This window comes from Pararge aegeria, chromosome 13, assembly GCF_905163445.1.
Source record: "Pararge aegeria chromosome 13, ilParAegt1.1, whole genome shotgun sequence".
Classification (NCBI taxonomy): Eukaryota; Metazoa; Arthropoda; class Insecta; order Lepidoptera; family Nymphalidae; genus Pararge; species Pararge aegeria.
In genome coordinates, this window is record NC_053192.1 from 7,556,414 (window position 1) to 7,579,568 (window position 23,155).

At 36.0% G+C, this 23,155-nt stretch overlaps 1 protein-coding gene across 1 annotated transcript in view; it reads left to right on the top strand.

Moving 5' to 3' along the window:
* Positions 1–23,155, top strand: part of LOC120628574 (G protein-coupled receptor kinase 1) — a 69,014-nt gene that overhangs the window by 38,179 nt on the left and 7,680 nt on the right. The window contains exons 8-11 of the mRNA XM_039897010.1: positions 835–969; positions 15,884–16,049; positions 21,339–21,480; positions 22,873–23,047. Coding sequence (XP_039752944.1) covers positions 835–969; positions 15,884–16,049; positions 21,339–21,480; positions 22,873–23,047 — 618 coding nt within the window. The remainder of the gene's footprint in view (positions 1–834; positions 970–15,883; positions 16,050–21,338; positions 21,481–22,872; positions 23,048–23,155) is intronic.

Sequence of the window (23,155 nt, forward strand, 5' to 3'; positions counted from 1 at the left end):
AAAATATTGTTATTTCCTATATCCTCATTTAAAACTCTTTAAGAGAATATAAATTGCGACTGATTTGCAGAAGTATAATATATTTTACACATTTGAGTATGTGAGGACATAAAGTACATTGATATTAATCAGCGGTAGTTACATTCATTTTAATTCAAGCAACCTAGTTTTCACGCTCGCGAAACAAACATCTAGCGATGGCCGGAATATGTTCGCCTTTTTACACTGTATGCTAAAAATAAGGAAATCAATTCTCACACACAACATGTAAAGAAACGCGCACCATGCGATGCCGTTTTATAACGTAAAAAGTTTTCTATTTTACCGTTGAAACTGCGCGTATAAACGCAGTATTTTAGTGTATATAACCCGTACCAAGAACGGATACATTAAAGGCGGCTGATGTCGTGCTGTGTCTTTCGCACAGTAAATGTCGTCTCCAGAATGCAAACTATTCCCAAGCTAAATTTCACCATGATTAGTTCAGCTGTCAGCTATGCGTAGGAAACCAATGCTGTTTTACTAAATCCCACGAGTAATTTTTACCAGCCGCTTTTCTGGGATAAATATTTGTGTAGAAAGATCGGTTCAACGGCTGAGCCGAACATAGGTAACAAACAAACAAACAGAGGATATTTCACATTTATAACATTATCATGGATGCGCTACTCTAGCGTGCTACTCAGTTGTCGAAATTTTATGGACGATTTCTGTCGTATTATTTTATCGAACTTCAATGTCTATGTAGACTGTATTCACGCACTTTCGTTTTCAGATGATGAGTTTGTCTTATTTCTGTTAAAGCAAAGTAAAACTATTTTTTTTTTCTTTTAGGTGTACGGATGTCGAAAGGCTGATACGGGCAAGATGTACGCAATGAAATGCCTGGACAAGAAACGCATCAAGATGAAACAAGGCGAGACACTCGCTCTGAACGAGAGGATTATGCTCTCCCTAGTCAGTACCGGGGTAAGTGGAGCTTGGAGATGTTATTGATCCAGATGTTATACTAGGTCGCTTGGAAAGGGGGTAACTAGGACACCATCTATTAAAAGTATCACTAATACAACTTCATTTAGACGAATAAATATAATTTCAAGTAACGTATATTTCAATATTTATTTACCTAGAAGTAACCTAAAAACAAACTGATAAAAATAACTTATTGTAATGATTTGACATTTGACATCATATTTACACGTGTATGTGTGCGCGTGTGAGATTTTGGCTTTTTTGTTCTGTTTACAATCCGGCATACCAGATTCATGTCTAGAAATATTTTTGAAGGGTGCATATGAATATTTCATAAGGAATCACCATGTAAAAATATTAAATCTTAAGAAGCATAATTAATTTTCCATACATAATTGAAAACATATTGAGTTTTTACCTATTGAAGATAAAAGACCGGCACGCGCATATTACCTACGCTACGCGACACGGCAGGAGTCACATGATTTTAATTTTGCATGTGATGTTAGGGCTGTATCTGATTTCTTTCAGCCAAAACTATGACAGTGGTTTACTCAAAAACTATAAGCGTTTCGGTTTCACAGATAACTCTCAGAGACAGTTAATAATGTACCTCTAAAGCTTGTGAACTAACATTTCGGTTTTCTTTTACATCTTGTATAAGCAAAAACTATTTGATTGTAACTGCAAGCGGCATATTGTTATTAGGAAATTGAATATGCAGTAGTGCAAATGGTAAACTAACTCGTTACGCTAAACTAGACGCCGTTTAAGGGAAACTATTCTGTTTGCAACTGTAACTTTTGTGTTATCAGTTCTAATTTGAATCTGCAGGGGAATTTGGTTGTCATCATAGATCATTAATATGTTATTCGACTAGTGGTTGCATGCGATATCTGCATTCTACAATTTGTAATACGTCAAATTTGCCCATATCAATCATTTTACACCCTTTTTGAAATTAAAAATACTTAGCATAATGTTAGCTACTCCCTGTACATAGGTTTGAGAAAGTATGCGGGCGAATTCACAATCAAAAACTATTGTTATAATTACAAAGGCTTTTGATTATGCGAGAAGGGACCATCCAGTCTTTGTTCCGCTGTTCCCCGCGGTTTCACCCGCTTTAACTAGTGGTCGGTCGTAATGTTATATTATATTGACCACGCGGTGATCTTACTCAGAGACCTCTCCCGTAGTTTCCATAATAAAAATTCATTCATTATCTGCTTAACCGTGCAATGTTATATATAAAAAGGGTTTATCTACATTTTACAGTCTTCATTATAAACTGACTGTTTTTTTCTAAGAAGTAATATTTTATGCCTAAAAATGACGATTGATTATTAGTTATTATTTCTGTACGTATGACTAGCGATTTACGAACGCAGGCGGAAAAAAATAAAGTTTTTTTTGGCTTGGTTTACAAATACCATAAGACTTCAGACTAAAGTCTATGAAATACAATATAGCCTGTGTTACCTAAGACTTATTAAAAGTTTGTAGTTCCAAAGTTCCTCATAAACAAACAAGTAAACTATTGTTATTATTAGTATAGATAACAAGATATTAGTCGATCAGTAGGCAACAAACGTGAAAACAGCGTTCTGGAAAATCATTGACATTGCAATTTGTGGCCTCGCAAATTACGCTTGGTAGTTGGTGGGGATCAAACCCGGATCCTTCCACTTATAAAGTCACAGTTGCTCTTACCACTTCGCCAGGGAGGTTGACATATTCCACCTTTTCTTAAAACAAGAATGTATGTATGTATGTAATTAATTTTCAGATTTCAGAAGTATCCTTTGACCTCGGGTCGAAAAGGTCTAAATATTTTAATTGTTTCACTTCCATACTTTTTTAAACAGCAGTAGTGTCGTGTTGTCTTCATGGCATATTAAAGTAAAGAATTAATAGAGAAGGGAAATAAACATACAAAGGTCATGCGTTATATGTTTATAACGCGTATCTTTGTTTGTTATACGTGTTTCCCTCGCTATGTGAGACTTTGTTGCCGAGTTTCCGTGTTGTAACATTGTGAGGCTTGTCGGGTATTTTGCTTTAACAGAACAATCCTATACAACATGCTGTATTCTATAAGATCAAAGAACTCAACATATTTAATACGGGTTATATACGTGTAGTGTAATAGCAGTCCCCGCGAGTTCATCCGCGCATATTCCTGATTTGTTTCCCATTTACATAATCTCATCCGCTATTGTATACCCCGACCCACCGCATCGCGTTGCCCACCCGCTATATTATTTTGTATGCTTAGGTTCTAAGGATTTGAGAGTAATTTTAAATAAATAGCCTTTCACAAGAAATGTGCTATCGAAAGCAAAAGATAAACGAATTCGTTTAAACAAAAAAGAAATAATTAACTTATCATCACATTAACCGATTTCCGGCCCACTAGAGAGCACGGGCACTCCCACAATGAGAAGGGGTAAGGCCGTAGTCTACCACGCTGGCCCAGTGCGGATTAGTGGACAGTTGTTATAAATAAGTAAATAGATATTCCATAATCATAAATTATTAGGTAAATATTAAGCAATCTGAATAATATTTTAAATATTAAAACTCATAATCGGTTTAAATATCAGCAGAGCCAAGATAGTATTTAATTTTCTTTGCTTTTGCGTTACCTACATTTTTGGTTGAGCTGTGAAGCCGTGCAAGCAATTAACAAAGAACATTTTGTGAAATTCCTCGAAAACGTTTCCCGGGAATTTTCTTGGTATAAGAAGTATTCCATGTACAAATAGAATATTAATTATTATTGTAAAAGTTATCAAGATCGGCGCAATTGTTGGGCCGACCATAAATAAATAACAAACAGACACACTAAGTAGTAAGAATGAATTGCTTGCTCACAAGATTAGGTAAACAAGAGTATTTGTTTTAGGCATTGGAATGAATATTTTAAGGAGAGATCGCTTTATAAAGGTATATTGTTTTTTGCACATAACGATTCAATTTTAGCCTATTCAAATATCCTGGTTAAAAAAATTGCAGCAATAAGTCAGTCTTAGCATTTAGACTTAGATCTGGGCACATGAGTTTAGGCAAGTCAAAACCTCTAATGAGAAAAGTTGATTCTACCAAGATGTGTAGATGATGTTTGGCACCTACTAATGGGATGTGTTAGGAAAGGGCTAACTTAAGAACTGAATATAAATCTGATCTTAAGAAATGTAGAATGGCATTTTAACTTTACTATCAGTGAACCCTTTTAACTAGACTACGTATTGCAATTAATTGGCTATGCACATTGGACGCTAAGGTAAATTCTAGCTACGTTTCGTGCGTTTCCCTGTGCTTTATTGATTGTAATTTCAAACGCTAGTTCAACAGAAAGGGTAAATCGGATGGGATATTGACGAACCTGGCGCGCGGTGAGCGCTATGGTTTTAAATGGGAGGTCCCGGATTGAATCCTCCCTGGTAGGGGCAAATCGATATTATAACTTATAAATTTTCTCTGGTCTGCTTGGGAAGCTTAGGCCGTGGCTAGTGGCCACTTTAGCGACAATGACGAGTCGCTAAGCGATTTAGCGCGATTAGGGTGTGTTAAATATTGCTTCCATACCACTAACAGGTGCCATACACACGATCTTAGAGTGCATCATCACTAACCAGCATTTGACTGCAGTCAAGGGTAACTTGTAGTACAATTTGAATAAATAAAAATTGACACGGCAGCAAGTATAATCTCAATGAGAAAATAATTAAAATAAACTCTTACTTTACTATTTACTATTCTACTCTTATTATTAGTATGTTGGGTTAGATCGAATCTTCGAAATATAAACTTATCCGCAAATAGGCTATAGCTACCATTTATATCAGAAGCTATCTGGTTGTTCATCGATGGCTTGCTTTCATTCATAGCAATCTTCACAATACCCATATGGGTTATAAACGATATAGCGTCTGAGTAGGGTAACCACGAATACATTATGTGCTTTTCAGTACACGTATGACGATTGAAGTAAAAAAAGTGCACGCCTCATCATAGGATATGAGGCGTACACTTTAATGTTTCAGATATTTTTCACTAAAAAAAATCCTTAAACTTTACACCGCATGTGGGCGCTCCAAGTCATCTGAATTTTTTTTATTATTACATATTATCATTTACAATTAGTCAATGAAGTAAATGGAATAAAAAAAAATACTTTCAACATTTTGCGCCATTCTCGACGTAAAGCAACACAATAGCTCGCAAGCATTGTGAAAAAAACCCAATTTTCATAAGAGACACACACTAAAGATGAGATGTTTTTGTTATTTCTTGTTTCCACTTTTAATTTGTGCAATAAAGACTTTATCTCTAAAATATAATATATCTATCTATATAATAATCTATCTATCTAAAGACTAATCAGAAAGTAAAAGTGTAGTGCAAAAAATAAAAATAATATCGACACCAAACAAAACTAATAGTTCTATACAAAGTTGAAAAAAATGAATAGTGGAAACCTTAAGTATCAGTCAGCGATGTAAGTATTATGTAATCGCTATATGTATAAATGCTGTATAGAACTAATTCATTTTATCCGGTGTTAGATTATGATTTTCATCAACCATTATCGTTAGTCTACTATGAAACAGATGAAACATATTAAAGAAATATCAGTTTTAGGATCACGTGATCAAAAGCTGGCAGTTAAATTCAAATGCAAAATTCATATATTCCAAGTAAGTAGGCCTAGTTTTGAAGCACTTTTCAAACGTCAAGTCAGACTGTCTGTAGCGAATTCTACCGGTTCGGAAGGCAGATTCTACCGAAAAGAGCCGGCAAGAAACTCAGCAGCATGCTTATTGAAGTTTAACTTGTGGAAAAGATTAATCTAGCTGTAAGATATGGTAGATAGTCGTTTATATTTATTAGTCCGTTCACTGTTGTTATCGTTCGATGTGAGACACATTCGAATTGGTAACCCTACATCAGTAACATAAACGATATCCAGTCAATTGGACTGAAACGAATTGGCTCACCAGCGATTTGTCGTACTCCAATGCAATTCAGTTGCATTCTGCTCTGAATTTAAATTTGTCTGCATTTTTACTATCCCTGGCACTTTCTATTCTAGTTTGCGGTACATTAAACACTTCTCCACTCTTTGTGCATTTTATTGACCTACCCTCACCTACATACCTAACCTATTATATTATTATTGCTGGCTAACTAAAATATTTTTTTTATTATGTGCTCATACCAGGGTGCTGGTACATAATATTATGCGCAAGGGGGCTCCATTGTACCACCGCTGTGTTACTGATGTAATTACAGAGACAAGAAGCCTAATACCTACGCCTAATGTTAATGTACATAGGCCAGCACTTTGTGGGACATGTTTCTTGCATGCCCTACCAATTGTTGTTCTGCTTATAGGTGACGGATTTCAATAGTTTCCGTAGTCTATCTGCTTTGTCTGTCCTAAACTAAAGAGACCCGAAGTAAACTAAAGAAAATAACTGATGAATTGAACTGACACCGATAAATCGGTAAAATAATTTTAATAAAAACAAAATTAACAAAAATAAATAAATAAATATTTTCTACAACATTTTTAAGTGGATAACAAGTAAAACATAGAAAGTTACCATGTATATATTTATAATTTTCTTCAGGAAATCAGCAGTATTTTTCTTCAGTAATTTTTTTCGACCCTCTTTAGTGGTTAGATTGGCAATCATATCAAAGTTATTATATCCGAATGTCAACTGCTCATAACCTAATCCTACAAAATTTTGCTTTTCCCGAAGCCGGGGCGTTAATCCTTGTGGAGTTCTCACGGCACTTCACGCTCAGCTCCTTTATTGTGACGAGCATGAATTGCTTACCTAGGTATATACCATAAAGAGGCACAAATAGTGTATTGTAGTTAGTTGGTATCAGGGTATCAGTTTCACTTGCCTAAATGGTGCTTATCGATAGCAAATGCTTAAAAGTCTCTTAAAAAACACGCTATTGGTCCCTTCAAGAGGTCTTGACCTTATGGAAATGGACCACATGGGAAGCATACTTACCGTCTAAAACAAAATAATAATTTTTCTAATCGGTTTATAATTGACAGAGTCCTGAGCTAACATACATAAAAAAAACCGAATTGAGAACCTTTTCCGTTTTTGTCCGTCCTTTAAAAAGACCAGTTATTTTAGGTTAACACTAGTTAGTGGGGACGAATGTATTTTTCTCATCTTTGTCATAGTTTAAAAATATTGCGGTGTATTAAATCCATTTTTCGATTAGGTGATTTACTACTCATGACTACAAGTAATTTTTGTTTGAGCCAAGTGTTAAACGGAATAGTTAAGTTTTCACGTTATATGTATTTACTGTATTGTGACATCGATTTTTATTCGTATAAAATGTCGTTGTTATGCACCACCGGGAACCGGAAATGCAACATACAATATATCAATGCAGGAAAACGAATACCAGATTCAGATTGACATTCGCACAAATTGGCTCGCACTTGTTATCTTAATTCAATCAGTTTCCGGTGCATTTTATTTTTACCTTTTCCGTTATTGTTTCTACGTATTTATTATGCATTGAATTGATTTTACTATTCGGTCCAAACGAGGTTCTACTTTAATTAAAAAAAAAAAGGGAATTTATAGAAAACTACAACTGCTCTAAAGAAATATATATATATATTTTATTTGACTTATACGAAAAAAATAAATAACCAACTTAATCGATTAAACCAATGTCGTATGGACCAATTCGGTCTTAAGAGCAGTCTTTATTGCAGATTCGAGAACAATCTCCTTTTTGCCTATAACTATTTTGCCCTTACGTTTCTTGTAAATTTTGGATATGTGTGTGGATAAGTACCGAAACATTAGGCACTCGTACCTTTGTAACTCGTAGTAGGTACGTTAAAATAGTGACTCCACATCAGGGCATGCAAACGATATCCCGCCAATTGGACTGAAACGAATTGGTGTGCCCTCATTTTGTTGTCATACTCCAATCAGCTTCCGTTGCATTTTGTTTTATGATTCAATCTGAGAGCGGAGTTTTCACTTTAAAATTCCTCCATAAAAACAGATTCTATTATGATAACCTGTACTGCAGCTGAACCAGCTGTGGTCGCTACTAGTTCAGTGCTAAGACTTGTGTAATCGAAAGCTTTTCATCTATAATTGAAATAGTAAGTCCGTGATCTCTGTCACGAAAGATTGCTTAGTTGTAAGATATCAAGGAGCATGTGATAACGATTAAAATATCATGAGGTATCTTTGCATCGTCCGAGTCTTAATACGAGACTGAAATGTATCGAAAATGCTCAAAAATTTACATCAAAATACCCACCGGCACAATGTCATGAACTTAGGCTTTGAATCAAAAATAATTTTAATTGTTTCGTGTTAACTGAATTAAATAAGAATGACTAGGACATTTGTTGAAATGTTAATCAATTTAATAAAATATCTGGCATATATCCAGATATAGTTCATTATTTACCCACTTTACAAAATTACTGTAACGCTTGTGAGTTGTGACTTTACAATTTAGTTCCATGCACAAAACCTTATTCACGATTCTTATTAATGGGAGGCCAGTCTTATTAATGGGAGGATACGTGATCACGTCATATCACATCATCTGCACTAACCTGATTTATGGTGTTACGAGAACGTTGGTGGTGTGTGGTTTGTCCATACTGATATTATATTCGAAAGTATAAGTTAATTGTTATGGTGGACCTATGTTCGGCTTACAAACACTGCATTATTTATTACGAAATTCGTCACATTGACCTTCTTTCACGCAGCAACGGCACCTTGCATCTTAGGCACTTATTTTTACCAAAACACGGCTTCACAGCAACACACCAAAAATTTAATATAGAGATTTGCATCCTAGAGAAGGACATTAAATACTTTTTATTCCGAGGGTTCACTGGATTAAAAAAAAAACTTAAAAGGTTAATTTTCTGTAAACAGTTATGTTGTTCTTTATAAATGTCGGTGTAAAACGTATACCCGAGTCTTTTCATTTTAAGTACCAGTAAAAGTATTTTCGTACTTCCGAACGAAAGGTTAATCAGATTACTGAAAAATAGTAATTTTGAATACTCTTAACTTGTCGAGTAATTCAAATGAATTCAGATGCGTCATACCAACGGTTTATGAATTCTAAAAGTTAATTAAATATATTTAAAAGTGTAAGAAAATGGCATGTCATTCCACTTAGCTCTCTCGACTATTTTATTCGTGACCTAAAAGCCTTACCGTAGTTCAACAAGGCCGCGCGGTAGGTAGCCAAAGTTTATAAAACGGGGACCGCCTCGACTACGGAGTCATAACTTATTACATTTACATGTAGGCTTAAGTTATAACGTGAGTTCCTTTAGCTGTGGCCTCGTTTTGAGGATCTGGATTTTGCGACGCTGTATTTCAGACTTTGTACTACGTAAAATAGGCAGACATTTATTATTTGCTAGTATAGGTTTTATAGACGCTGGATCAGGATCCAATATGCTATTATACATATACGAGCTGAGTTGAGCCTGCGACTACGATCTTGTACCAGCCAAAGAAATTTCGAATCCCGAGTCAGGCCAAAAACTGTTAGATATTGAGGCTTTTTGCCATGATTCTTAGGACCAGGCCGGAGTAGTGAATTTTTTAATCTTTTTTTGTCGTGTAAGAAAATCTTTATAGACGTTGGATCAGGATTCGATATGCTATTATGCATATACGGGCTTAGTTGAGCCTGCGTCTACAATCTAGTACCAGCTAAAGAAATTTCGAATCCCGAGTCAAGCCAAAAACTGTTAGATATTGAGACTTTTTGCCATGATTCTTAGGACCAGGCCGGAGTAGAGAATTTTTTACTCTTTTTTTTTCTCGTGGTAGAAAAGCTTTATTGCTAGCTCCGTCCTTTGGGCAGGACGTAGGTAATTGGAACTCCGTTCCTCTAAGGCTCCGTTCCTCTTGGGGGAGGGGAGTTAATACCCAAACTAAAAACCACCAGGCCACTCTTGCGGGCTTTACAAGACGCCCAGGGAACCCATTGTTTATTTCTAGGACGTCTACCAACCACCCCAGCCGAGTGCCTGGATTCTGCCTTTAACAGGGATCGGGATGGCTTGACCCCTCCGTAGACTCATATAGAAACGGGCACTAGCCCTAAAGCTGACGAGCGGCAAATTGCCGACGTCTTCTTCACCCCCGTCCACGCCGGAGTGCATCTTCCTTGCGCGCTCTCACCGCGGCTTCCTTCTGCGATGTAACTTTTGCGTTTACTGACTTACCCTTCGGAAAACACTGTCAGGCGTCGGGTCTAGTTATTATGATCAAAACGCGATACTGAATAACCATTTTAACTGTCTGGTGGGATTAAACTCACAGGTCTCCTCTCTCTCAAGAGTAGGACGTTGTTATACTGAAGATGATGAATAAATAATCCTAGCTTTCTTATAACTTATAAATAAGTATAACAATGTTTCGGCTCTACGTTATAGCAAATGGCGATATAATCTGAATGGTCGTTAAATAATCATTATCAGTTTACTTACTATCTCAGTCGTAAATAATAAATCTCTGTTATTCTACCTATAAAATGCATTCACAGTAAGCAATTTATGAAGCGATTTGGATTAGGGTACCTCCATCATTTATAGGTTTATTTTATTAAATGATCAATTTGTAGGATATTCACCATAATAATTGTTACGTTCATTTGCGTTAGTAGTGATATAGGTCTGTTCGTATCGTACTTGCGGAAATTGTCATTGCCGTAAAGTGCATCGTCTTCACGTAAAATGCATTGCCCTTCTTTCACGCAGCAACGGATTGACGCGACTTTTTATGTTTGCGTTCTACGGAAACATGAATCGGAGGAAAACGAAGAAAGGAAAACAGAAAAAAGATAAATATGAAATATACAGAAGCGTAGACATGCCTATTATTAGCTTTGAACTTGAAGTCTTAATGCATCACGGTACATTCATTCGAACGACTAAGGTTATCTTTTATGAGCATCCGTCTAGTCCCGGCGCCTTCACGTCTGCCGCAGTCGTACCAAATAGAAACAAGAAAGCTGTCTCAGCTTACCGACACGCCGCCTCTCTTGTATCCAACTTGTTCGGCAACACAATGACAACATGATTAAAGAATCGATCACATTTAGCTTATTGTCCCGCAGTTTCTTTCTTCTCGTATCAGAGAAAGCACTTTTGTACTGTCTGGCAACTTAAAATTGAACTGCGCTTCTTTTACAGATGTTCTTTATTACTTTAAAAAAAATTATTTGTCATACCAGCCACCAGTGGCTGGTTGGATAAGATTTTATGGAATTCTGTCTCAGGTTTTTAAATTTAATGATTTTTTGGTTAAAAATAAAATGATCACTAAACGGTCCGATGTCGTGTAGAAACTAGTCCGCTTGTTAGCCCACTTCCATCTTAGACTGCTTCATCACTTACCACCAGGTGAGATTGCAGTCAAAGGCTAACCTGCGATCGAAAAAAAAAAACCTAACCAGATAAGTTATTACCTAGGCTCGTATTAATCATAACATCGAGCAAAGAAAACGTTAGGGAATATCGGGAAAACTTTGCTTTCATACTGAACTTAAGGACCTGCTTAGCTTAGGAGGTGCTTAGCTCGATGCCGGATTTGTTTTATTATTTTGAGGCATTTCTTAGGTGCTACTAATACCGTCGGGATTTATACCATCCTTGGGCAGGAGACAATTATCTCCCCGGGGAAAGGATAAAAAAAAATATCATGTCCTACAGCTTTATCAACTCTCAGAGCATTGGCGCACAAGTGGAAGTAATATCCAAATAATATATGTGTTATAATAAACGGGGTAAGCTTCTCCTATTCCATGTTCCCGTGCTTTATAATCGGGGTATATAATTTTTGTCTCTTGCCTGTGCTAGCCCTGCTGAGGCTAAACGAAAGCCTAGCAGGCCAAAGGCAACATGGGAGCAGTCTCTGGTAGGAATTAAAAGCTTCCAATTTATTTTGGATCACGCTTAAGTCTGGATCTGGATGGAAAAGTATCGGCCCTATACACCACGAGGTGTTAAAGGACGTAAAGAAGGAAGAAAAATAATTCCGGCGGGATAGCATTATTTCTGAGCCTACCACTATTGTGGCAGTAAGTTTTATCACAAGGCTACTACTAGTCGCCCGTTAGAGCTATATCTTAAAAAACATCTACAAAGGTATCTTATATTTATTGCCGTCGTTATTTATTTTTATTATGATCCAATATATTTATTATACGTTTTTAGCTACGGCTATCGTAAATCATCAATCAAACGGGCAGCGCTGCAAAGATAACGTCTGAAGTGATCGCAAAAATATAATTCGATTACAGCATGTTCATGAAGTGGGCAGCTCGATAATTTTTGTGTGCCACCAGTTTTATTTTTATCTGTATTACTTTAATGGCGGTTTTTTTCATAAAATAAGTACCCACTATTGGGAACCACACTGCGTTTCGCTGTAAATCAGTTTGACATTCATTGTCGGTTCGGATAGACTGTTGCTGTTGGTAAGGGTTGTGACAGTGTCACCGGGGGTTTGAACGAGCGCGAAACTTGCCAGGAGTTGAGCCTCAAGCTTCGACTCCTGAGAGGTTCTGCTAAGAACTTAGGGTTTTTTTTTCGCAAATTGCAGAAATAAGCCACATGATTATTTCTGCCCGTAAGCAGCATTGTTGCAATGCTGTGTTCCTTTATGATTTTCTAGAGACCATGGTTGCTGGTGTATACTGGCACATGATGCTTAAAACCTAAGCTTCAGGTTGATGGCTCAGGGTGGCACTTTGAAGGTCGTGTTTCTTGCATGCCCTGCGAAATCTTGCTCTGTTTATATGCTATGGTTGTCTGCCTACTTACCATAGCCCACCTGGCCATCTTGGTCCATCAACTATGACTAGAAAAAAAACAGCTAATTCAAATGCGTCATAATTCAAAATATCGCATACCATGTGAATCAACCAATCGCTGCTTTCACGCTTTTCGGCTTTCTGTAAACAAAGGGACGCATTCATCACAATGCTCGGTTAATATTTCCGCTTCTCGTAATACGTCGTCATAACGTTCCGCGAGTTTATTGCTTATACGCTATTTCGCCTTTCGTCTAGCCAATGCGTCAAGCTATATTTGTTTTCATACGTCGCGCCGGGTATTTTATTTATCAACTGAAAACAATGAAATTGTTCTGCGTTGAAATACAGCATATAACCGGAATGTTATATACGTTATATATGATAGCTGATACCTTGTTTCGATTGTTAGACGTTATAAGTAGCCCTTTAAAAAATATCTTCAAATTTGGAACCTAACGTTTACTTGATGAATATGTGCTTTTGCAGTTTGTGAGCCATGTTACTTGTGATTAAAGGAATATAGAAACTTCGAATTCCCAAAAATGTTATATGATCTATCCGAAAAATATAATTTGCTTTAACGGTGAAGGAAAACACATAATAACTTTTGATTTACAACATTTTCCTGCGATCAATTAATTACGAGTATTTTAAAGAAATAACAGTTCAAAATTGTATTAAAAAAATACGCTGTGTCAACCATAATAACCATAAAACAGCTGTATTTACATTTCAATGTTATATTATGGCAAAAAGAACAGATTGTGTCTTAGATAATACTATTAAAACAATAATTCACACGCAAGATTAAAACGCAGACATACCTAATCGTGAAAATGCGATTTCAAGTTACTACTACAATTATTAGCACTCTTTAACGAATTATCCTAATGGCTTTTTTTATTCGGTTAATTAGTAATATTTTTTCATCAGTAGCCTATAACAGTCCACTGCTGCTAAAGGCCTCCCCTAATGGGATGGTTTTCCCATTCCCACCACTGGACAGACCAGATAGTAATCACGGTAGATGGTAGTAGTACGGTAGCACGAAGAACGCTGCTGCCCGTCTCCGTTTTATTCCCTTAGTAGAATTTTCCCGTAGTCTTCAATTCACTCTCAAACTATCGATGTATATATGTAATATAAAAAGCAGTTGCTGTACTACTCATAGCAATTTAAAAGAAAAGTACATTACGCATTTATTCATTATGAAATCCCGATATAGTTCGGTGAATCATAGTGAAATCCTAAGGTGAACTCAGTGACGTCACTTCATAATTCCGCATAACGATTATGATACGTTTAAAATATATTATAGGTGAATTTCATTGTCATTTTCCTGGAAATATTTAAGAGTATTGTTTTTTAAACAACTTCCAGAGAGATGACGTTAGAGCAGGGGACAGATAGGAATAATCCCTCAATCTGACGTCATTTTTAATTTTCGATTCAGGGTCGCGATTTTTATTACATTCTAAGTTTACGCTATGGGATATACCGTAAACTAGCCTACCGTAAATACCTTCGCCAGCTGAATGGTTTCTGTGCCTATAGCATAAGCAGGAGACAAAGATATTTTCCCCTGATAGGGGATAAAATGAAAGTGTCGCCAAAGCACGGTAACAAGGAACATCAGAAGTTTACCCCGGTTTGTTATTAAACGTGTATTATTTGGATATTATTTCCACTTGTGCGCCAAACCTCGGAGAGTTGATAAAGCTGTAGAAGATAAAATTTTATAAAAAATGTGTCAGGCTGCAAGCCGCTTGCCGTGCTGCAATTTACAATAATTTGTTTTTGCATAACTTATCGAGCATCCGTTAGCCAAAGTATAAAAAAACTTCTTCAGTTACCATCGGCCTATATGGATCCGTTTGCGACATTTTTAGCTATGGAACCATGAACTATAAAACAAAAAGCCCTCTTTTTAATCCGCATATTGGTACGAAACCCTATAGCCACAAGCCTATCACTCATTTCAACGGATTTTTTAAACTTTAACTTTAACTAATATTATTACATACGATTCGAAAACAATCACTCATATATTCGTTACCTTAATAAAGATATGTACAAACATAGTAAATAACGATTTCGTTTACACACCTCAAAACGGATGTAGGTGTCTAATTAATTGAACTAACAATTTAACAATAACAATTTTAACTAACTAGAATGTCGGGCCCTGTATTATTATCGGCCAATCGTGTAAAAAGGGTGACATTCGATCTTCCATCAAATATTCGAACAGTCGAAGTATCGAAAACAAACGATGTTTTTATATGGAAATTTAACAAAACCTTAAGGACAAGGTATTATAATCGGAAAGTATGTACCTATTTAACATCATCTTAATCATTATGTAAATTGTCGGAAAACCTCTGCTGGACATGGTCTTTTTGTAGGCATTTTTGTATTCCACATTCTGTGTCGCTCATATCCAAAACTTCCTGCGACTCCTTTCAGGGTCTACCGCCGCGTTATCTATTGTAATTCCCCTTGGGACCCCAAAATACGTCGGGTAAAGTACCTCAAATTATGCCACTTTAGCATTGTAACTTCCTTGGCTTAAATTGCTTACCCACCATATACCATAATCGCACCCGTTCAATACATACCATTGTGTTGTTCCGGTGGCCATCCGAGGTCGTTATCATCAGTTTCACTTGACCAAATGATGTAAATAATACATGCTCAAGTAACTTAAAAAATACAAGAATTGCCATAGGTGTCCCTATAATATTTGAAGGGGTAATTACCTCGATTTTCAACAAAATGGGACCCCATGGAAGTATATACTCATTCAAACAAAAAATTTTCTTTTTAAATCGGTTTATTAATGTCACGGTTTTGAGGTAACAAAGTCGGTTAAAAGTAACAAAAGCAAAATGTGACCTTATCACTTAGAGTGGTCTCTTGCAGGTACCCTACACTAAATGATCACAAATTATCTGAGAGACACACTTTTACAACAAATTTTACAAGTATGTTATTATGGTTATTCCGCATAATTATGAGTGCATACAAATTGTTGCAGGTGGATTGCCCATTCATCGTGTGTATGACGTACGCATTCCACACGCCGGACAAGCTTTGCTTTATTCTGGACCTCATGAATGGTGGGGACCTTCACTACCACCTTTCCCAGCACGGAGTATTCAATGAAGCCGAGATGAAATTCTATGCTGCCGAAGTTATATTAGGTAAGGAGTATGAATGTATCTATTTTGATCTATAGAATCCTGAGTCCACAGATAAAATAATTGACGACAAGCAGAGGGCAATTGCCAAATTCTCGCCTATTAAAAGAGCAATACTTCTCAGGGCATGCACCGAACTCGTCTTCCAAACTGCCCCTCTATGTCTATCAACCTGAGGTTTAAACCTGTTAATTACCCTTCAGACCGAAACATAGCAATGCTACTTGGCGGCAGAAATAAGCATGGAGATTATATTTCCCTCGACGAGCTCTGTCACATAAAGATATGCTACTACAGTATTACTCCTAAAGTTTATAGTTATTGAAATCCTTACTATCCTTACTGATCCTTGCTAATTTAAATGTGAAAGTGTGTTTGTTTGTCCTGCCTTAACACCTTAAAGAAGCTTCCAATCAGCTTTATTTTTGACTGCGAGTTAGTTGAAAGGACGGACGGAGAGAGATCCCTGGAAACAAACATTTCCCGCGGGATTTGCAAAAAACCGTTATTAACGTGGGCAACGAGAAGTAAATAATATATTTTATACTTTATTATCTATCTACGATAAAGCAACTGTATTGAATAGGTGTTTATGCCTTGGTGCTTGTATGTACTGATATGCTGCGTTGTTTCTGTTATTAATATTTAATCCATACCCTCAATGGTGGTCAACTTCTTAGCCCCGTCCACGTTTGGTATAACAGACTAGACCTGTATTATGAAAATTAAGCTTAATTTGCTATACTCCGCAAACAGCAGGAGAATCTGTATGGTGTAATTTATAATTTCTTCAATCCGTATACTGCACACCAAACAGATCCTCGGCAATGTACCCTCTACGCACGACTGGCTATGACGAAGATGTTGACTTTACAATGAATAATTTCTTCAATCCGTATACTTCACACCATACAGATCCTCTGCAATGTGCCCTGTACGCACGTTTCGCTCCGAAACCGGAGCATCCTCAGGAGATGTTGACTTTACAATGAAAAATTGTTAACAATTATTCATTGTAAAGTCAACATAAATTACACCATACAGATTCTCCTGCTGTTTGCAGAGTATAGCAAATTAAGCTTAATTTTCATAATATATTATGGATTTCCGCCAAGTAACGCCTGCTTCTATCCAATATTTAGACTAGATCTGAGTTTATCCGTAGGATTGTCCTTTTAAAACAAGTTGTTCTCTTAAAATTAATTGTTTTCTTAAAAAAGTTACAAATATAAAACTTTAATTCAGATTTTCACGATCTCGGCTAGTTTAAAGTACCAGCAACGATAAAATTTTAATATCCAATGCTCCGTTTAAGTTTCTACTTTAGGAAATTCAGAGTAATTGTTTTAAACTTTTTATGAAGTTAATACCCACCTTGTTTTTACAACCGGTATGTTTTTCATAATAAATTATAATTGTTTGTGATTGTTGTGAGTATAACGGCTGTTTGCTTTTAAATTTAAAATAAATGAGATGATAAATAACGCGAAACTGTGTTTATTTGTTGATTTGAAACGTATGCTACGAATTAATCGACGAACGGATCTTGCCGAAATTAGACACATAGTGGGAACTTGCATCCCCACCATCATCATCATTATCATCATCAAATAAACCAATTTACGTGTGGACGTAAATAATGCTGTAATGTAATGCTGGACATAGGTCTTTTGTAGTTAGTTCTAAAATCCACGGTCCTAGGCCGCTTGTTTTCAGTGGTTCAGTACCGTTTGACAAATCATAAACAGAATTATTTATATTAAATCTGAATATTTAAAAAGTTAAGTTTAAGATGTAGGAAAGAGCTTTTTGTGACAGAGCTCGTCCGAGGAAGTACCACGACGGTCGTTGTTGTCGGTGTAATTACAGGCACGTGAGGCTTAACACTTACGCCTCAGGTTTATGAACACGGCGGCCCTTCTTCGTAGGACATGTTTCTTGCATGCCCTGCGAATTATGGTTATATGCGATGGTGACCCATTAATGATCAGATAACCATCTGCTTGCTACTTCATTTATTATCTGTATACCACCATATACCATAAGGGATGGCCAAAACATGTCACAGTAATAAATTATACTTGCTTTAGTATGGTTTTTTAAAAATCTATCAGAAATCATTGTTTTGCTGGTCTGAAAAGTATCATATAAACCTCTCCAGAATGTGTCATTCAAATTAGTGTAATTTAAGTTAATCCAAGCAAAGATAACAAAAAAAACCAAACGCAGGAACCGATATACTGTCGCATTTATAATAGTTTGCTAAATATTATTTTGATGCTATGGGTTTCATTTTAGTGTTTACAGATTAAAAAGGAAAAGTATAAGAATACATACTTCTAAACGCTGTCAATGTAGTTTACAATCTAATTTGCGCCAATACCACTAGTATAAGGTTGCACACTTCTGTCATCCGATTAACAAAAGAATATTAATTTTGTGAACTAAAATTAGCCAGCGTAGTACGCAGTAATGCAGGGACTATTGCGATTCCACACAAAGAGTACTTACTAATTCGTAGCAAGTATTAAATTAATTTGAACTTCGGTTGACTAGTAAACTAAGGTTGACAAAAGATTTAGCATCAATACCACTATAGTGTAGAAATGCGAGTAGCTACCATATGATTAACAGAAGGACTTTTATAAAGTGGGAATGAAATTAATCAGGGTTGTCTGAGTAGACCTGCACTATTGCGATTCTACACAAACAGAACTTTGTAACAAATATCCAGTTGATTTGAACCTCGGTTATGTAATACTTCTAAAAGCTGTCAATCTAGTTTTCAAAAGATTTAGCACCAATACAACTGAAACAGGATTGCAAATTACTACCATCTGATTAACAGAAGACCATTAATAAAGTGGACATGACATATTTACCAGCGTAGTACTCAGACATGCACTATTTAAATCCCACATATACAGAACTTTGTCTCAAATATCCATTAAATTTGAACTTCGGTTGACTAATTCTATTGAATGGTGCCAATCTAGCTGAAGAAAGCACCGATCCAACTATAGATTGAAAATTGTTATCGTCTGATTGAAAGAAGAACGTTAATAAAGTGGACATGACATTTACCTGCGTAGTACTCAGACTTTACACAAAAAAGTACTTTGTCACAAATATCCATGAGATATGAAATTCGGTTGAATCATTCTTTTGAAAGGTGTCAATCTAGCTGAAGAAAGCACCAATAAAACCAAGAATTGCTACCATCTGATTAACAGAAGAACGTAAATAAAGTGGACGTGAGATTAAACAGCGTTGTACTCTACTCAGACATGCACAGACTATTGCGTTTCCACACAAACGGTTCTAATTTGTAGCAAGTATCCAATCGATGTGAGCATCCATTGACTTTAACGAGCCGGTCAAAGTGGCGTGCAGTCAGGGCTGCAAGAATAGCGTTTTGTTTTTACAAGCTTTTATTTAAATTGCTCTCTGGTTCAACTTTTGTTATCCATTTTAGAAGCATTCGTTGGATTGTATTTAAATAAGACATTTTGACGACCTCTCTGGCATATTCATGAGCGATGTGGTCTTACGAGTGGAGGTCTTGGAATCAATTCCCGACAGCAGCAATTTTGGTATTCATTTCTGAGTTTTCTCTGATCTAACAAAGACGTGCCGTGCCGCCTAGCTATTTAGCGTTCCGGTACGATGCCGCGACGAAGACATCTTTCCTTTTATATGATTTTTGTCCCAACTGAATGTGAAATTCAAAGATTTGTAATGTGATGTCGTCACAAGAGTATTTTGTGCGCTTACATTGCAAACGCTGTTCAAACCTTACGAGATATATTTAATTATTGTACAACGAAATTGTTTTATCAATCACTCCAAACTGACTCACAGTTTATGTACATATACTAAGTATCAGCATTGCATCCGTGCGAAACCGGGGCGGGTCGCTAGTACTTATATATTTGGTTATTTACTACAGTGTCAACCCTGCATACATTCAAATCGTTACAATTGCACTGAGTTCGCTGCTGCACTCTCCACTAATCGTACAGCATAGAGTTTTTAATTAAACTTAATGAAAAGGCATCCTGTGACTGTGTATATTATTAACATCCTCTATTACATTCATTCGTTAAATGAAACTCTGCCTACTATACCATGTACCTGATATGTTGAGTTTTAGTTGTAACGTCACTCTGGTTTCATCTGAAATACGGCATCTTGTAATCAAGTTCATGATGCATTGCAGTATGCTAAGATGTACAATTACTTAGGATAAGATGTACTGCATATGTTTTTGGTGAATAAAAATGTAAAGTACCTCCTAGGTAGTAGGTTTTGCTTGCGTTTCGCTTAATTGTAGACTTGTTATCCTAGGATAAAAAATATCCTATGTTACTGTCATTTTATTTTAAGATTTTTGTACAACAAAATCTACAACCGATATAATGAAAACTGTACGTTAAAGATTTAAAAAAAAAATGTTTATAGGGCACCTTATAATCGACACTTAACTTTTTAAATTTTTGTCTGTATGTCTTTATCTTGGTCGCGCATCATGCTCAAACTACTGAACGGATTTAAATGACACTTTGCATAATTTGAGTCCATAATACAGGTTAAGACATAAGACACATTAGAATCCCAGTACGGTCCCGGTCAAAGTCAAAGTGTTTGACGGTTTTATACCATAACTCCGTCGAATTCAAACCGATTTAAATAATTACCTATTAAAACAGACCTTAATTTATATAAAATATCTCATATCTAATCAATATCGTAGTGGGATTATAACCACGTTAAGTTATAAAAGGCGTGAAGTTATGACATAATATTGCTAATACCATTAATTAGCAAGTGTATCGTTCACAATCAACTCTTAATTGATACAAATGCTAAATAGCCTTTCATTAAGTCTAGCATCATCGAGATTCAAAAGCCGATCGTGCTGTGTTTTCAATTAAAATGTAAGTCTTTACCAGGAAATTACGCCTCATTGATATAATAATTGTACTAGCCATACGCCCTAAGCATTATAATTTTTACAGAGGTGTGGGAAAATTGTAATTGTTTACCTCTTTATTACAGCTGTTTATTATGGCTATTAGAATAAAAATAAAAGAATAAGCTATTGTACTATCATCATTATAACACGATAACCGGTTCCGGTTTAGTATTTTTTTTTTATTTTTTCTTATGTTTTGGTAGGTTTGTATTCTTTATTTCTCAAGTGCAGGGTAACTAGTTTTAAACCCCCTAGTCGAATATAATGATAAATAATTTATGCGTTTAAAGATACTTAATATATATGAATATTTTCAGGTTTGGAGCACATGCACAAACGTCACATAGTATATAGGGATTTGAAGCCTGCAAATATCCTGCTCGATGAGCACGGCCACGTGCGGATATCCGACTTGGGACTTGCCTGCGACTTCTCTAAAAAGAAACCACATGCTAGCGTGTAAGTCAGTCGGTATATTATCTGGCTTAGGATAACTGGAATTGAATCGAGCCTTCGGGAAAAATCTAAGACGAGCTTAATTGGAAACTAAATAAAAATCCAATTACTTCATATTATGTTAATATAAATATATTAACATAATATGAAGTAATTGGATTACCAAAAAGCCAAAACCCAAAAAGTATGTAAGCCAGTATATATTTATATTATATCTATACTTTTTGGTATATTAGAACACTCTTAGCATTATCCCGATCTCTTGCTATAAATCCTGTCTACAAAGGTTACCTGTAAGATTATTTGCAGCAATGAGGCCGCCTTTACATATCTATAATGTGTTTTAATGTAAAATTCTTACTGTTTCTTTTCCTTTAAGTTATTTCCTATTCCTTTTCTACTTTTTATTTTTTCTGTTTAACTAAAGAACTAAGCTCTTGTCGGTATAGCCTTTTCAAAGCTTCTATATCCATGGCCCTCTCTTTCACCTCTTTATAAGTCCCCACACCAACCTTTCGTTTTATTTGTCCCACAAAAGCCAGTCTCAGACGTCCTCTTCCCCTCTACTTTTCCCTCAATAAAATTCGTCATAAATTCATCAAATCTTAGTTGGCCAATCATTTTTCCACTTCTGATTTTTATTGTTCTAATTATATTCCTCTTCGTTCACTGACTCTAGTTAGTACTTCTTTATTTCCAACGAGTTTTTTAAAACAAACTTGTTAAGTTTTTGCCTATTTCAAATTATACATTGATCGGATGGGGTTCGGATTTAAAAAAAAACTGTCTTAGTTTCCTAATAATCCGCCCTTTGCAATCAATCGTCCTATGACATATTCATCCATTCGAAGACAGTACATATTTGGAAGAATCTTAAAACTCCCTTCAAGTATCAAAACCCTGTGATAGTAGAGTTGAGTTAAAATGACGAAATGTTTAATTATCACTTTTACGTGCTACGACATACTGTGACGAAATGAATAAATGTCTCATTAGTTATTGTGTGCCGTGTGGTGACGCAGATATAAAAATACAGTTGTAACTACACCTTTTTCCGTTGTATTGTACTCGTAGGTCCCTACGATACGGGATAGGTCTTTAGACCAGCAGTGGAAAGTTATGTGATGTTAGCAGCCATTGGAGTGCCGTGATGGGCATATACTCTAAAACCGTCTTTCGTATGACAGAGCAGACCTGTACCGAGCAAGTGGGACACTAAACCGCTGAGAAATATCATCTTCATTATCAATCTTGTTGTTTATTTATTTGTTCTTAATTATTATTTTTAATTAGAGCGGCCTGAAGCCAGATACACTAATGAAAAATTATATACAATTTAAAATAATTAATTATTGATCATTAAATTACCATCTTCCACTCTTAAATCGCTTCCAGTGGTACCCACGGTTACATGGCGCCCGAAGTGCTATCGAAAGGTACCGGCTACGACTCGTCAGCCGACTGGTTCAGTTTCGGTTGCATGCTGTACAAACTTCTAAAGGGACACTCGCCTTTCCGCCAGCACAAAACCAAGGACAAGCATGAGATCGATCGGATGACGCTTACCATGGTAAAAGAAATTGTAATCACAAGTTTAAATCTTTTCTATTTTATTTATAATTATTAAGGCTTCTTATTTTATAAGTCGTAATTCTAATGGCACGTTATCAAATCTGAG